This window comes from Falco cherrug, chromosome 4 (genome assembly GCF_023634085.1).
Source record: "Falco cherrug isolate bFalChe1 chromosome 4, bFalChe1.pri, whole genome shotgun sequence".
Lineage (NCBI taxonomy): Eukaryota > Metazoa > Chordata > Aves > Falconiformes > Falconidae > Falco > Falco cherrug.
In genome coordinates this window covers 72994676-73012805 of record NC_073700.1, presented here as the reverse complement: position 1 = coordinate 73012805, position 18130 = coordinate 72994676, and the positions used below count along the sequence as shown (strand labels likewise).

Sequence of the window (18130 nt, the reverse complement as noted above, 5' to 3'; positions counted from 1 at the left end):
AATTCACAAAGAAGGCTGGTTCATGGGATTGATACCAAACCAAACACAGGTTGATAAAGACACCTGTCTGAAATAAAGAGACACTACTGACTGACTGTGAATTACCGTGTATTTAGTTATGCTCCCCATCCAAAGTTTACAATTAGAAAACATTTCTCAACTCTGTGGTACGTTACATTTATTCAGGAAAGTCCACCTTTCACTTATTTATGAACAGAACTGTCATTGAGTGTAAACTAAAAATGTTTTTCTAAGGAAGAACAGACCCACACTGTTTTCCCTTGACACGTTACTTAAATAGAGACATTTTATGTGATAAGAATGTAACCTACCTTTTCAGTCTGATTCACATTTACCAAACTGCAACTTCAAAATGCCTTTGCCATGAAGCTGAAGGATCTGGTTGTATTCTTTGGGCATTGCATGGAAACCTGGTTTAGGCAGCTGGTTGTCGTAATAGTGGTGGCTGATTGGCATCTTCTCTGTGGATTTTGAGAAAGGCCAGAAGCCGTACAGCTTCACATTCTCACACAGCTCAAGAGCAGCACTAGTGATCATAAAACCAGATGACAATCTGTAGGCTTTCACACCCTTAGTTCTCCAGAACTGGGCAAGACTTTTCAGATAAGTGGGGTGAAAAAATATTGCCCTTTGGGTTGCTTTGAACTCTTGCAGAGTGTGATATACTTTAAAAGAAGTGGCTGTGTTGCTTCTGAAGGAAAATGCTGGCAATAAAAGGAAAGCATCTCCATAGACTGCAATGTTCTCTAGAAATTCTGTCTTCTTTTCATTTAGTTTGTTGTATCTGCAAAGTACAACATTTTAGGTATAGAGTGAATGGAACGTACTATTAATAGAAATACTACAGGCCAAACCAGCACAAATGCACTTGCATATATGAGTTATGAACTCCACTGTACCAGTTCAGTCTGTCTACATGCAAATCATCCTAACCTGTTATATGTTGTCTTATGTGCACTTATGAAAATCTGGCTTTATTGCATAATAAGAAAATACTTCACAGGATAGAATTGGCAACATGTGAGCTACTGAAGCAGATCAAATTCACTGCTAATGAGACCGGGACCCATTTACAGAATTGATCAATTCAAGAAAATTCAAAGGAGAATGAAGAAAAAAAAAAAAAAAAGAATTTTGTATTTATACTTCCTCTGTTTAAAAATACACGCACTATGATATGTACTGCATGTGTTTGTGAAATGTGGTTTTTACGTCAATAGGTATACAATAACCTCTCTCCAAAATCTGGGTGTCTGCCCTGTGTGGAAATACAAGTATGCACGTGAGCAGTCTTGGGGTGTTGAAGATTAGTGTGTGCTCAAGTTTTGCAGGGTCTTAGCTGTTTCTGATATACTTTTAAAATAGTTGACAATATAGGCATGTCTATTTATCTCCTTTGACTACAAAGGGAACACATGGAGATCAGTAGACTTAAGAGATCTAACTTCACAAATGAAGAGGATTTATCCTCAGATGTTTTGAGGAAGTATAAACCAGCAAAGAGACTTAGTTGTCACTGTTGGATAATTCCATGCTCCCAAATATTAATAGTGAACTTCAGAGTTATCCATGAAGTGATACAACACCCAGGAGTGTCACTCAACTTGTAGACTCTATACATCTGAGTTGAGATTCAAAGCACTGAGTCCTCTTTTGTAGGCAGTTGTGTGTATGAGCAGTGCATTTTTACCTTTTAAGGGCTACCAGAGCCCATTTTCACAAATGGCTCCAGCAGAAAACTGGAACGCTTGGTTTCATGTCTCTTCACAACTTGAGTAGGATCAAACCCTCTTCTCATGCAGCACTTCCAAGACAGAGGACAGCAGCCACTGCCACTTCCATTTAAAGCCCTCATGGAGGAGTCATCAGTTACCTCTTGCACAACTGAACTCAAGCAAGGAGTGATACATTCCTACACCTGGAGGGGTTTAAACTCAGAGCTTCTGCTTCCCAGAAAAGTGCCATTACCACCAGACTAAAACAAAATGAATGAGAGTGACTCAGGCCCTGCTGTTGACCTTGGGCCCCTGTGCACGCGAAAGCTGCACAGCTGAAACAAGCAAGAAATGCCTGAGCCTATGTCTAGGAAAAGTGGCTAAAGGGTGAACTTCTGGCCTCTGCTTCAAGAATTTTCTCTATTTCTACTCAGTGTAAAGTACATAAAGAGCCTTCAGGACAGAATTCGGATCTTTGTTCTTCCTTAGCTAGAAACCTGAACAACTCAACCTTGTCTTGCTTTCCTTTCTAGCTCTGCCACTGTAAGGTACAGTGCAGCCCAGTTCCATCAGGACACATAAGAACCATGCAACCATGCCTCTTTCCTCCAAGAGAGTTCACCTACATTGTGCACCCTGACAGACGCAGTTCAAAAGCTGATTAGCCTTAACAATAATAACATCAGACTAACCCAGAACCCAAATACAGAATTAGAAATTAAAGTGAATAAAGTCAGAATAGGTCTTCTGAGAAAAGAAACAAACCTAGTTCTGCTAAATGGTGCCATGTTGCTTCCTGCTCCTCCTTCAAAAGCATTTACAATGTTCTCTGAATATTTAAATAATTATTTTTTAAAAAATTCTAAAGTCCTCTCATAATCTCATCTTGGCCTCACAGATTTAGCTCCTATTTCTTTCAACGTAACTCTTATTAACCCTGGTGTTGCTTAATTCAGCTGAAAAATGAGTGCAGCTATTGCAGAACACTTTGATCAAGCCCACACAAATCGTGCATCAGGTCAGTAGTCACTAAAGATGCTGAGTCACTGGACAAAGTTTCCTTCCCCATATTATTGCGCAGCCCCACTAATACCAGTGAGCTAAATCTATTTTTGGGGAAGCAATAATTAATTTAAGCCAAAAAGGGCTGGGTAAGCATTAAGGTAGTTAGTACTTATTTAAAAAAATAAAGCTGTATCCTTGAATGAATGACAAATGCCTGTTAGTCATTTCTATGCTCACTGTACTTTCCCTTTCGTCTTTTAAAGGAAAAAAAAAGCTTTGACTGATTTTGTCTATTTGACAAATACAGATATGACAGACAAAAAGATACAGTAAGATCAGTAAGCAGTAAATAACATGCCACAGTAGTCCTTTTCATAGATAAGCTGCAGTTCCAGCCTGCTGAAGATGTCAGATTAGTCAGCCCGGCCTTATTAGATTATCTTTTCTTCAAGAAGGTGAAAAAAACCACAATTTGCTGAGAAAAAAAAGTGTGAGCAGCTTAAATATGGATTGAGAAAATGGATTACAGAAATTGGGCTTCCATTCAGGAAACAGCCTTCATCAGAACAGCCTCTAAGCACATTACCTAAGAACATGTGCTCACACTCCTACTGACAAGAGTCAGACACACATTTCCCAGCTTTCCTGATTTATGATTACAATTCCTTTCTGATGCTAGGGGGTCATGAGGGTCATGGGGGGAAAAGAAGAGGCTTGGGCTTGCAATCATCAATTTTATTCTGTTATAAACTGTGGACTGTTACCAACCAAGGCACTTGCTAATCTGGGTATTGCTGACTCCTTTCTGCTACAAAACAGGCTAGGTTTAACAGATTTCCATTTAGACTGGCATACATTTTACATGGGAACTAAGGCTTAATGACGTAATCTGCATGCACTACTCTATGCTGTTATCCCAGCCTATTTCCAACAAAATCTAAATCGCGTCAAACAATTATACAATATTGCACAGAAAGAGATTTGCAGTAGCACTTACTTCTGAGCAATGATACTCGGATTAACAGTCACAAGGTTTGTTTTATTGCCAACATCTTTGCTAATGCTTCCTGTGGTTGGAGGGAGGTTACACCTGAAATTGAGAAACATTTAGTTAAACAGATGTGCACCAGAAATGCTTCAAAATATTATTTGCAAACTCCTGTCCTGTGTAATGACACTTTCACATCAGCTCACAGGGATCTCTAAGCACTTTACAAACATTAAATAAGGCTTAGAGCACTTCTAGTAAAAATATTTAATCTACTGTACAGATGGTTAAAATAGGGCACAGAGAGCTCATTTTCATAAATCATCTCACAAATCAGTAGCAAAGTTAAAATCCCAGAAGGAGTCAGTCTATGAATGCCCTGTGTTAGCTGCTAGGAAATATTGCCTGTTGCCAAAACAAAAACTTTCTTCTGAAAATCTTCTGTTAGGTCTTCTAACAACAGCATAACTTGCCCAATTGCAGAAACAGTGGTTTCTGTAAAAGGTAAAGAAAGCATCTTTTAAAGTCAACTAGTCACTTAGAAAGTTTAGCATCATAGTATGCAGATTTCCCATTTTCATTAAGACAGTTGCCTAACTGTAAAGACTTTTTTTTTTTTTAATTTGAAAAGCCCAAATACTAAGCAGTAAACAAAATCCAGCAGACTCTGTCATTGGAGATCACTGAGAGAACCTTCACTCTGTTACTCTGTTCCCTTGCAGGGACTACGAAGTGTGAGTCATGTACTGAGACAGTGGGCCAAATTATGCTCTGAGCATGCCTAGTTTTCTCCACAATCTACACAGGGAGCTGAAAAAAACCTATTTAAATTAGTTGCCTAATTGTTTAGATAGCTAACATAAGGTGAGACAAATACCGGGGTAGTTAAATAACTGCATTAGTGAGCCAACCTAAAGCTAAGTAAATCCTCCGTTAAACCAGAGGTAAAGGTAAACGTGACATTTCATACCAGTCTTTCTTACTTCAATTTCAGGGTTTTCTTTATTGTCTTCTGATTAACAAAATAAAGAAAACAAGTTCCCTCTCCTAAAGGATGCTTAATGAACAGAAATTTCAGGTTCCCAGATAATCACATTTCACATCACTGGCAAGGTATCTTTGCAATCATAGATCATACATATATCCACATAGTCCCCTCTTTACTTAGGAAGAAGCATTCTGAATTCTGCAAAGCAAAATGAGTATCCTTAGAGAGGCAGAAATAAAGAATTGCCAAGATCCTTCCTCACTGCTACAAACTGGTGTTGGCATGCTTTCAAGCCTGCCAAGTTTTTAGAAAACATTTGACACACTTCAGTAAGATGAAGCCGCTCTTACCTAAACACAAAGTCAGAACGATCTATTTCAGCTCCGCAGCTGGAATTTTTCAGAATGCCTCCATTTCCAACCACGGCACAGGTCTTGAAGGGATAGACCGAAAGAGGAGAGGACTGCAAACAAACAAAAAGACACAGCCAATGCCTTATACATCTTTTTATAGTTTCTTCGGCTCTTTAGTCATTTGCCCTTGCAGGTTTAATCCAGTAAATCCCAGTGAAGGCATTCACCATTTAGCAGAGAGGGTTGCCAGGCCTGGACAGCCAAGAGCAAAAAAAGGCACCAACAAACTGGGAACTGCTACTTCTGTTGTCAGTACTTTGAGGTAATAACACTGGATTGTTAAAACTGAATGAATACCCTTTAAATACACTTAGCACAAAAATTATCTAGTGGACTGAATCCTTGACAAACAAAGGAACTAACTTGTTCTGAAGATAATTTAAATTTACCCATTTTCCTTGGCACTGTAACTGACTGGGGGCTGTCAAACAGTCATTGACTTTGTCAGCTAATAGAAGGTAACTTTGTAAATGCTCATTACTTTGTCATCACACAATTACATTTGATGCAAAATAACAAATTTAGGGGAACCTGAAGATGCTGCAAAGGATAATCATGTACCCTGCCTTAACTCATGGTTAACGTGACAGCTAACTGAAGAGGTTACTGTTTCTGGCTGTTTGCCCTCCCCACTTCTCTTCTTGTTAGAGGCTGCTGTCTTGCAGTAGGGAAGCTGAATGGGAGCTGAGCGCATCCACTTGTGAACCAGCACAGATCACAACCTAGCAAATTAATGTAAATTGTTGGCTATTTCAGTTGACATTAATATAGTTGGCTGTTATCCCAGGGTCTCAGAACCATCTCATACATCTCATTCAGCCTCTCCTGCTGTGGGAGCACTGACATTCAACAGAAAGGCCAACAGCTGAGCTACATTGACTGCAGAAACTGAACCCACTTGTAAAATTGAGTTAAAACTTGCTTACACAAAGGTTTATCCTTCCTCCTCCTCCTCTCATCAGCTTGCCCAAAGAGAAGTAGGAAGGGACACCATTATGAACAAGACAAAAAGTGTGGAAAAAGTATCATGTATCACATTGCCTGGTAATATATTACAAACCAACATGTTCAAATATTTTGTTCAGTTCTGAAAAGACAGTAGGAGAACACAAAGGCCAGACAAGCCTTGCTAGCTTAGGAAGAATATATGCACATAAAACATACTACTTTTTCCATTCATTCAGTTTAAATTTGGAACCACTGTAACCTCTGTTGCAATGATGTTTTTAGTGATTCACAGCAGCATTAGAAAGGAGTAGACTCATGGTAGCTCATATATCACAAATCAAGAATGCCAGAGATGGGTAAGAGGGCCCCCATGTGCTCTTACTTTTGAGAAATCTCTGTACATCTCTGCACCCCTCTCTGTCTGTTCTCCAGAACTATTTTAAGTCCTGGGCTACAAAATCTGATTTCTTTGCTCAACTTGTGTTTCTGGCACCTCTCCAGTGGGCAACAAAGCTGGTGAAAGGGCTGGAAGGAATGTCCTATGAGGAGCAGCTGAGGACTTTGGGCTTGCCTAGTTTGAAGAAAAGGAGGCTGAGAGGCAACCTCATTGCTCTCTACAGCTTCCTGAGGAGGGGAGAGGGAGGTGCTGATCTCTTGTCCCTGGTGTCCAGTGATAAGATGCATGGGAATGGTTCAAAGCTGCACCAGGGGAAGTTTAGACTGGACATTAGGAAGCATTTCTTTACTGAGAGGGGGGTCAAACATGGGAACAAGCTTCTAGAGAGGCAGTAGATGCCCCAAGCCTGTCAGTGTTTAAGAGGCGTTTGGACAATCCCTTAATAACATACTTTAACTTTGTCAGCCCTGAATTGGTCAGGCAGTTGGACTTAGATGATCGCTGTAGGTCCCTTCCCACTGCAATAGTCTAGTCTAGGCTATTCTGTTCTATCCTATCCTATCCTCATTCCATTCCATTCTGTGTCAGGTTTACCACCAAAATAACTTTCATAAATTATATGCCCAAGCCTGCACTGGAAATGGCATAGGAGTATGAGGAATATGAAATGTTGTTCCAGACTGAAATGCCTTTGAAAAGGGGAATGAGAAAAGAAGGCAAACATTCTCAGCCTGCCAAGCCAGGCTGCAACACGTATTCTGTACCAAATCTACCTACAACCTGATTTCTGATACCCTGTCCATGCCTCCATCACTGCAGGGGAAGGCTAAAAAAAAAGGTCTTACAAGGTGAATGAAGAAGTGCATACAGGAGGTGAAGGGTCTCTTCCAGAGGTATCAAACAAAGCAACTCTATTACTAACCCGAAATACATACGATACTGCAATTATAATAACAGGTAAAGATACAGTTCTTACCACAGGCAGCATCTTAAAAATGTCCTCTGTAATGAGGATGGTCTTTTTACTGTCCACTTCATAACTCATGTTACTTCCCAGTGGGCTGTTGTTTTGAGAAGCAATAAAATTGTGAACTGCATCACAGCAGGAAGCTAATTCTGACCTGCAAAAAACCCAAACAAAACCTGCTCAAAGACAGGCATATAAGTAGGAAAGTGATTGTAGAGAACCAGATCAGTGAAAACCAGTTCTAACTAAGCAACACAAGGCTATATGAACCCTCTGTAATGTCATTTCTCCTGACTTGCTTTGCAAGTCTGCTTTCACAGCAAATGCTCAAAAACTATCAGACCAAGAACTTCTCTTATCCTGATTTTCTCTCTTGGTCTCCCTTTCCCATCCAGAAAAAGTTGTAATCAGTCTTCTCCTTACTATTAACTGCTAAGATTATTATAGAAACACTGAGAAACTTCAATCCCCAAAGAATTAACGATGTGATTTCAACCAACATAGAATGAGTAATTATAAGAAACTAGGAGGCTGAAGACAGAACCAAGGAGATGAAAGGAATGGTGATGGGAAGTACTGGCTATAGTACTTAGTGAACAGCTGGATAGTTGCAAGCCAATTAATTAAAAATTCATTTCTGCAACTGCTCAGTACATTTTTCCTGTGCACATCATCACAGATGTTAAATGAATTACATCACAACTTGCAAATAGACAGATATCTTTGTGGTAGAGACATACAGCCCACCTGCTCCGCAAAACACCTAGCAGAAGTTCTTAAATAGACGAGAGTGCAAGAGTTCTTAAATAGACGACCTTATGTAGGAGTGAAGTCTATCACCCATCTTACAATTCCCATTACCTCCAAACTTATAAAAATACTACGTGTGCAAACATCCTACTATTAACAGTGAAATGCAATGAAAAGCCCCGTCAGACCTTTGAAATCAGACCTGAAACATTGTAATTCATTTTGCTTTAGGGAACAATGTTCTCTCTGCTGCCACTGGATCTGATTTTCAGACTGTAAGGCTGAAATATTCATGGCCAGGATATTATCCATCAATCGTTAGGACATAGCTATTTCATTAGGTGAGATACTAAGAGAATTATTAACCATTTAGAGAAGAAAGTTCACTGATAACAGAATTGCTTGGAATTTTGAAGAAGATAACACAGCAGGGAAAAGATAATAATTCCTGTCCTAATGCTGAAGGTTAAATGTGAAGAAAAAATAATAATATATATATTACAGTTATAGCCAAAGGAATAGAAAACTTTTATTTCATACTTTTCCAGTGAATAAAGTAAACCAAACCATTGGAACTAGTTGAACAATACAGGCCAAATTCTGGTTGAAAGTAAGCTGACTGTAATAGAGTAAGACACAGGTAAGAGAAGTTGCTTCATTCACCTTTATCAACAATTAAATAGAGCAAATATTCTAATAATAGTATAATTTTGTTTCTGATGGAGAAGAGGCATAGTCTAGCACATGGAAGAACCCAAGGTTTATGTTTCCTGAAAGACAAGGAAGAGAATGAACAGATCTGGGATAACCCCCAAGCTCACTTCTCTTGAAATAATGGTCAAAATGGGGGGCAACAAGGTTGGGAAGATTGGTTTAATTCATACATACAATACCAAAGGAAAGAGTATCATTTCAATTGGCAGATGGCTTACTGCTATATATTAACCCATTCTGAATACTGAGCTCTAAAAGTCCCCAAAGACAAAGTTTCCAGATGTGTGAGGAACACCGAGTGCTGGGATGGCACAGATCTGAAATAATCATACTAGGAGAGTTAGTAGGAAATGTTAACTCCTGAGGAAGGAAACAGTAGGGTCCAGATTCCCACAAGCCATATTCAGCTCCACTCCCCAAACACAATCATTCCCACTGCCTTGCTCGAAGCCTTAAGGGGCAGGGGAGGTCTGTGGTCTATGAAAACCACTAGGTACAAGGGTGGGGATGGAACCAAAGCACAGAAGGTGCACACATGGTGAAAACAATTGCTCTGGGCATATAGAGTCCTATTTTAAAAATATGGAAAAATAGAAATGGAGGAATGAGGCAGGAGAGTCAAATTAAGTCAATAATTCTGGAAACACTGGATGTTACGGAACCACTCGACTAGAGTTCACTTGCTTTTCTTTCTTGTACACTTTTTCCTATAACCACATCTTTCTAACCTTAACACGTGTGCTAACAAGAGGATTCAGATATTACTGTTGGGCCCTGAGAACAACCATGAAGTCTCACTACCCCTGCCCAGACCTTCAGGGCCCTCGCACCCTGCCCATGGCCCAGGACCCCATTTCAGTGCCCCAGAGCTGTCAGCCTCTGACCCAGCAACACTGCAGCAGAGCTAGTCTCCAGCTGTGCCCATCCTGTCCCCAGGGAGGTGCCCATACCCAGGGCTAGGGCTGCCCCACTCCTGGCAGGAGGTGGGATGGGCCCGGCTGCCAGTCCCTTCTCTGCTGGGTTGGGATCCCACCCTTAGGGAGCTGCCATCGTTCACTAAATATTATCTATGTCAAGTACAAGACGTTCACAGAAGGCATAATGCCAGAATATCCTTGCCCAGCTTTAGTAAAACAGCTGTTCTTTGTGTGATGGCTACCAGAACCTGAAAAAGCAAACTGATGATAGATAACATTCACTAATACAGATGACGTGGTTTTGCTTTTTATTACTCATTCCACAAGAACGAGTGCTTCAATAAAAGCAGCAACAGTCTGGAAGAAAAACAGATATCAGAATTAGTAAGAAAATAATAGTTTAAATTAATATTATGGATTCACTGAGGAAGTACAACAGAGCCAGGCTAGTTCAGAAATGCAGTAAGAACATGAAAATACATACTGATTAATGACATATATACTTAGGTTACCTAAGAGCATATATGCTAAAAATTTGGAGGCAACGACAGAAACCTCTTACTTAGATCAAAATGTGCCCAAGCATCCATGTACAGAGTTCAAGCCAGAATGCATGTAACTGCAGACAGCAATACCTACTGGCAATATATTTAGTGATCTGTTCATACAGGATTTTGCACAAGCTGTGACACATGGTACCTCTACAACTGACAGCAAACAACGAGGAAGTGGTAGAGTCTGGGCATTTCAAGCAATCTATTACTGCAATCATCATTATAGTATTGATGTCATGAGGTAATGACACACTAAAGAGTATGTGTTTCATAAGATTAAGATATGTATCATATAAGCCAATTCTTTTAACAAGTGCTATATGTAAGGTGTTGCAAAGTCAAGACATTTTAACTTCTGTATCATGCCATCTGGGGAGACAAATTGTTAAAACCCAACATATAAAGAAGTTCCTAACCAGATAGTGGGATAAGAGACAAGGGTCAGAATCTTAACAGCATCAAACAGTACCACCTTAAATCCAAACTGCATTTTCTTTGGAAGGGTAGAAAGTGATCCACATTGTCTGTTCTGACCAGCAGAAGACACTGAGATATGGAGGCAGCTTTTGGAAGATGGGATGTTGCTATACGGGCTGAGCATCCACCTCAGATATGTGTAAGAACATGGATGTAGCCCACAGTAAGAAGGTTTAAGTTCCACTTGTTAGCAGAGCTGCTAGACTTGGGGGCTGCCTTAGAACAAAGTGGTTTTATGATCCAGTCACAATATTATAAGTTTGGAGTGAAGCAAGCTGCAGTCAAAGTACCCAAGTTTTGTAAGGCTCTAGGTGTGTAAAGTATCTTCTCTGGAGTACAGGTTGGTACTGCCAGTTTCTTATTTGGAGGAAACCTTCTCTCCAACACTTCTCCTGCACACAGCTGGAAGTGGAGTGAAACCTAAGAGCTACTTTTAAATCCTGAGGCTTACTATCAACCACAGATATTTCTTACGCCAAGATAAGTAGAAAGGCAGTTGATGCATTATTTGGAAAATTTCACTTGTAACAAGTGAGGAACAAAACCAGTACCTGGAAAAAGACACCATTTGGACTAGTAATACATACCTCATAAAACTGAATAAATACAGTCATGATATTCTTAATCAATAACCTAACAGGAGTGGTATGCTGCATTTCTCTGTGAAGTTTTGTTCATAGTAGACAACACAGAGTCATTGTTGCACTGGAGAATGTATTTTGTTGTTCACCACAGGCTTTCAACGAATTTCATCCTTTGTGGACCAAGGACACCGGACCCATTTTTGTATTGAGGTCAAGTGGGATGGAATTATGAGCCCACATGGCAGGCATCCAGATAATTTCTTCAGGTTTGCGGCTGCTGGGAATTTAAGAAAATCCTGGCTTCTGAAGCAAGTTATCAAAGTATTGTGACAAGCCAAAGGAATAACATTGCTTTGCAATTGCTATGCAGCTAGTCCACACTTAACTGTGGGCAGTAATAGAGGACTGCTGCCTTGATTGTACACGTTTCCAAAGCCCTCTGCATTAACAGAAACACTTCACATTGATAGTTCACTCTGTGTAGTGCTAGTCAGTTAAGCATCTACAGTATCTAAATATGCTGATGTAGTTTCTTTGCAGATCCTGTGGTAGCTCTGTAGCCAAGAAGCTCAGCCTGAACTATTTGTATCCCTCCAAGTAGCAAAATTAATTAGCTCAGCTTGGTTCTGCACTAATATGAATACATGCATTTTAGCTGGTTCAGCGCTTGCATACAGGCTGCACATGCCTGCTGACAAGACATGGTGTGCACACATCCTGAAGAGACTGCAAAAGTCTCAACATCTTCCTTTCAACAACTCAATCTGAACCAGCCATGAGGGCTAAAGCAGTCAATGGTTAGTCAAGGGCTAGCAGAGTTTCTCAGCTGGTCCAAAAGCCAGCACTGCCCTTATCCTAAATGGAATGGGAAGAATCTATAATAGGGGTGAAATTTGTCCTAAGAGCTTCCACTGAGTTTAAAAACTCCCCACTGCTGCAAACTACTGAAACCAGTACCAAGAGGACCTCTGATTCATTCTCCTGCAGTAAGTAGGATGGTTTTTATTCAGAACACATTCTTCCATCAGAAATGCTTAGCTAAAAGTAATTTTGTTCTATATGTTCAAAAAATATCTTATTCAGGTACGTATCTGGTGTGAAAAGGCACTTGCTTCTGCACCAAAACTTTACACATCCTTGTACTTTGGGACACAGGAAAGGGCGTATACCACTGGAATTGTCTGCTCCAGCCTAGAGCTGGACAACTGGGCCTGCACAGTTATAACCGTGATCCTCAGGGGGACAGAAGCCTGCATAATCTGACAAAACTGTGTGAACTTAATAGTATTTCTTTTGGTTAGGCTACAGTTCAGTGTGATGCCAGTGCCTGTAGACCTGGGGCCAGAGGGCATTCTTCATAGCTGAGGACAGTGTGGAATATTTCACTGTCATTATATATTGGACTAAATTAAGGTCAGAGGAGGGGAAAGTGGATGGGGATTGACACTGCAGAAGTACCAAAATATGCAAAACATTTTTCTAAATAGTAGATACTCAACTGTTTTAAGGCCACGGTAGGGAGGGTGAGGAAAATCATCTTAATTTGCACTAAAGAAAGCTTAAGTTCAGTATTAGGAAGCACACTGAAACAGACTGTGTAGGCAAGGTGCAGAATATCAACAACTGGAGATCTTTTCATATGTATTTGGCCAAACATCTTTCAGAAATGACTGAAGTCCATTTGATTCTAAGTCACCTTCTACAAACATCTCTACAAGCAAATGTTTGTTTGCGCAAAGAGTATTGTATCAGTCCTGTTATAAAGCACTTGCACGTTAGCTACACCAGCAGTGCTTACACAGACGTACCCTTTTGTGGATCTTCAGTTAGCCAACACACATAACCACCACATAAACGACATAACCAAACACAAAGTAAGACTAGCAAATATTTAAAGCTGTAACTCCTGCAAGCCTGATGCTAAGTATATTTCACAGCAGTTTGCAATATAATTGGAATAAATTGAATAAAGGGCAAAGTATTCCAAGTGACAAAAGTCTGGATTACTAATAACCAGAAAAAGTGTATGCTTGCCTAATAGCTTGCTTTAATGGTTCACCTAGCTTAGGTATTTGTAATCATTAGTTCATGTGAGCTATTGTACTGCACGTGTGAAGACAACAAAGACTTTGAGGTTTCACATTGAAGAGACTGTCGTGATGGTACAGAGAAGAACCCACAAAAAAGCCCACTATATAACAGCAAATTTCAAGGGTACAACTACAAACAGTGCAAGACTACCTTTTATCTACGTCCATTGCTGTAATATTTTATAATGAGCAAGCAATTATCTTACTGTACTGCACTGGGTGCTTTAGACAATGATATGGGTTTCTCCAGGCTCTTGTCAATCCAGGTCAATAGCAGCAAAGTGCAGTGAGGCATATTATGACATATTCCAGTATTTTAGAAAAGAGTGGTTAAATCCGGTATCTGCAACAGAACATGTTGAAGGGGAATGCTACACTGACAACCCTTGAACCGCCTATAAATGAAGTAACATAAATGATTAAGACAATGAAAGCCAACAGGGTTGAATCTGAAATCAAAGCTGAATATGTAAAAAACGTATTAACATTTTCAAGTGAAAGATTATTTAAAGAGTCCACTGTGAAGACATAATTAACTCAGCCTGATCCAAAATTAGGTTCTCCTTATAGGAATCCTCCAACCTTTAGGAAAGTATATAGTCTGTAGAGCAATTAAAAGATTCAACCATTTCTCCAAACTGTCACTAATTACTATCTCTCCACCCAGCCTTTTTCCTCTTCTGAAATAGAAATATGTCTCCAAATATATACTCCTGATTTTACATATGATCTATTAAACCTATGCAGCGAATGTACTCTTAAATCACACTGTAATCTCTGAGCTCTGTGTATTTTCTTATATACTGGAATGGAAGATTTCGGAGAATACAGTGGAATTATTGATCTGTTTAGTGTTAGGAAAGCTATTGATTATGTGGTGGTGTGAGCTTATGCAAGCATAAATTGACCTTGCAGGGTATTATATTTGTTTCAGCTGTGATTCATCACAGTACACAGATGTATTAAGCAATACTCTTATATATGTTAAGAGTGTAGCACACTACAAATTAATCTCTTCAAGAAGGAGTGGAATTTTATAATCTGCAGGAATGTTTAACACACACTTTTCAGAAAAGACATTAAAGTGGGAAAAGGGTAATAGAGGTCGAGTGGAATAAAAAGCAGGAGGGGAAATTACAGGACTGGGAAAATGGTTTGATCTTTTAACTATTCTTTTCAAGACCTAGGGTTCTTTTTTTAAAGTAGCAATGTTTTCTTTTAAAAAAAAGTTAAAAATATTTCTGTGGGGTGGAGCAGTGTGCCAGCTGAACTGCAGTGTAACATCAGGGGGTTTAGAAGTGTATTTTACACATAGGAATTTCCTTCTCCCTTCATTACCAAATGCAAATAAGCTTTGTCAGGAATGGTATTTCCATGGGGAGCAGCCCATTACCCACAGTTCACACAGGGCTATGCCAGTGTGATACCACTCCTGAAAAACTGTTGCATTGCTCTGCCAGGCTCCAAGCTAAGCGAGATGGCCCAGAAAACACAATGCCCAGAGGTTTCTCTGAAACACAGCATCTGCTTAGGCTTTCTCCATATCCTCCCTCCCCTCCCCCCCAGACATTTTGAGGGCTGTTTTAGCTACTTGTTAGCTTCCACCAAAACCTGCAGATTATTTCCCACCATGGGTGTATAGCCCAAATGAGAATAAATCAAGCTTAAAAGTCTGTAAAGCAAAGAGATGTGGAGGTGTAAAGAACAATTACAGCTTGCACCCAATTGGGCTCTGTAATTTGTTGCACTAATGAAACATTTCTTTTAAGTGGAAAACCTTTGAAGAATACTAATATAATAATTAATATTCAGGTTACCTAGGGAACCTGAGACTCTACTGACTGCAGCTAGAAGAGCCATCGCAGAGGAAGCTACCCAGCGTGGCTTTTTGCTGGAGCTTTAAGAATAACGCTTCCAGACAGCTGCAGGATTATTTCTCTTCCCTTTCCAAGCTTCTACCAATCCTCTCTTATAATCAAGAAACCTGAGGACTTGCTTTCTCTAAAACAATTTAAAGCTGATGTAAATCTGAAAAGGAAGGAAGAATACAGGTGGGCTTAGAAACAAAGGGGTAGTGTGGAGATGCTAGATGACTGTAGAGCCATAAAGAACAAGCAAAATAAAAAAAAGAACAAGAGAAGCACAGCTGAATCTCATAAAAGAAAGGTCTGAATAAAAAACACTTAAATAGTTCTTTGTATGTCAGTAGTAGGAAACATTGGAATGACTTCCTTAAATCACTGTTAGTAGGATGCCATTTTCACCACTTCTGTTGTATGTACATCACCTTTGCTAGCTTCTATTGTAAGTTAGATACAACCTCTAGCAATGGCTGACATAGACTACTGTGGGGCATGATAAATCTTAACTAGATTTCAAGGGCAATGAACCCAGTGCTTGCACTTGCTCCTCTGAGGGCAGCCTAAATCTGATACTGCTGATGTCAGCATTACAGGTAGAAATAACTGAAAGGCCAGGAGACTGCTTCCCCGACACAGGTTGGACAAAAATCAACCAGAGAAAATTGACTGTGGATAATGGGAGATACTAAAAAGAACATTGTGGCTTGTACTTGCCTCGTGATTTTTCTTGATTTTGAGAAACATGTGGGTAAACCTTTATTGGATGCAGTGGGGAACACTGCTGCTCAGGATGAGGAAAAGGCTGAGATACTTAATGCTTTCTTTGCCTCAGTCTTTAATAGTAAGACCAGTTACCGTCCAGGTACTCAGCCTCCTGAACTGGAAGACAAGTCAGGGGAGCAGAATGAAGTCTTCACAGTCCAAGAGCAAAGGGTTAGTAATGCACTGCTCCACTTAAACATGCACAAGTCTATGGGGCTGGGTGGGATCCACCCAAGGGTACCGAAGGAGTTGGCAGAGGAGCTCGCCAAGCCACTCTCCATCATTTATCAACAGTTCTGGCAAATTAGAGAGGTCCCAGAAGACTGGAGGCCAGTGTGATGCCCAGCTACAAGAAGGGCAGGAAGGAGGACCCAGGGAACTACAGGCCTGGCAGCCTGACCTCGGTGCAGGGGAAGGTTATGGAGCAGATCAGCCTGAGCACCATCATGTGGCACAGGCAGGACAACAGGGGGATCAGGCCCAGCCAGTGTGTGGTTATGAAAGGCAGGTCCTGCTTGATGAACCTGATCTCCTACAACAAGGTGACCCACCAAGTGGGTGAGGGAAAGGCTGTGGATGTTGTCTGCCTGGACCTCAGTAAAGCCTTTGGCACTATCTCCCACAGCATTCTCCTGGAGAAACTGGCTGCTCAGGGCTTGAACGGGTGTGCTTTTCTCTGGGTTAAAATCTGGCTGGATGGCTGAGCCCAAAGAGTGATAGTAAATGGAGTTACATCTGGGTGGTGGCCGGTGGTGTTCCCCAGGGCTCAGTACTGGGGCCAGTCCTGTTTAATCTCTTTATCAATGATCTGGACGAGGGGATCGAGTGCCCCCTCAGCCAGTTTGCAGAGGACACCAAGCTGGGGGAGCGTTGATCTGCCTGAGGGCAGGAGGCTCTGCAGGGGGGTCTGGGCAGGCCGGGTCCTGCACTGGGGGCACAACAACCCCAGGCAGCGCAACAGGCTTGGGGAAGAGCAGCTGGAAAGCTGCCTGGTAGGAAAGGCCCTGGGGGTGCAGATTGACAGCTGGCTGAAAATGAGCCATCGGTGTGCCCAGGTGGCCAAAGTGGCCAGTAGCATCCTGGCTTGTATCAGGAACAGTGAGGCCAGCAGGGCTGGGGAAGTGATCGTCCCCCTGTACTCAGCCCTGGTGAGGCTGCACCTCAAACACCGTGTTCAGTTTTGGGCCCTTCACTACAAGAGGGACGTAGAGGTGCTGGAGCGTGTCCAGAGAAGGGCAACGAAGCTGGTGAAGAGTCTAGAGCACCTAGCTGTCAAGACATGGAGGACATAGCTGTCAAGAACCACTGACCACTGCCAGACAGCAATCTAGCCAAGTGCATGTGAGCCTGCACAGCAGAGCAGCTTTAGAGAAAGCAGTTTGGAACAGGGCAGCTCTCTGACAACAAATAAAACTGTTTGCACAGCTTCATGGCAAACAGGGTCCTGCATTCTGCTTTTTGTACATTGGGTTGGCAAACCCACTGTGGTTTCTGCCATGCATGGCTGTCTGCTGTAACTATTTTGCCAAATACAAAGACAAGTATTTCTTTCCTGCATTGCACTTCTATTCATATTCTTTTATTTGGCCTGGATCTGCTGGGAGTGTGGCTTACAAAGAGAACTGATGTGTATTTGCTGGCACACAGTGCTGTCTTCTAGGAACATAAGAGTTACTGACTCAGATCACATATTCCTTCACTCTACCACCAGTATGATGGAACCCACAGCAAAAACTGCAAAGGAAAATACAAGAAAGCTTCTCTGAAAAATGCACTACCCCACAGGAAGCTGCTTTTGAACCTTATTAATTAGAGGTCAGTTTATGCCCTGAAGCACACGGCATTAAATCCCTTATAAATATGCATGCCTGTTCTTCAGAACTTCAGGATAATAGAGAGATGTCATACAATTGACATCACACCTGAGAAGCATGTAAGTGTTCACTCCATTTAACAGATGGGCAAACAGGGAAAGAAC

General features: G+C 41.0%; 1 protein-coding gene across 2 annotated transcripts in view; it reads right to left on the bottom strand.

Annotated features, from left to right (window-relative positions):
• Nucleotides 1-332: 332 nt before the first annotated feature.
• ST8SIA6 (ST8 alpha-N-acetyl-neuraminide alpha-2,8-sialyltransferase 6) overlaps nt 333-18130 on the bottom strand; it is a 36575-nt gene continuing 18777 nt past the window's right edge. The window contains exons 5-8 of one of the 2 annotated variants that reach the window (XM_055708059.1): nt 7452-7596; nt 5068-5180; nt 3739-3831; nt 333-805 (exon numbers count right to left, since the gene is read on the bottom strand). In XM_055708059.1, coding sequence (XP_055564034.1) covers nt 337-805; nt 3739-3831; nt 5068-5180; nt 7452-7596 — 820 coding nt within the window. In that variant the 3' untranslated portion in view covers nt 333-336. The remainder of the gene's footprint in view (nt 806-3738; nt 3832-5067; nt 5181-7451; nt 7597-18130) is intronic. The other variant, XM_027800439.2, reaches the window with a different exon arrangement.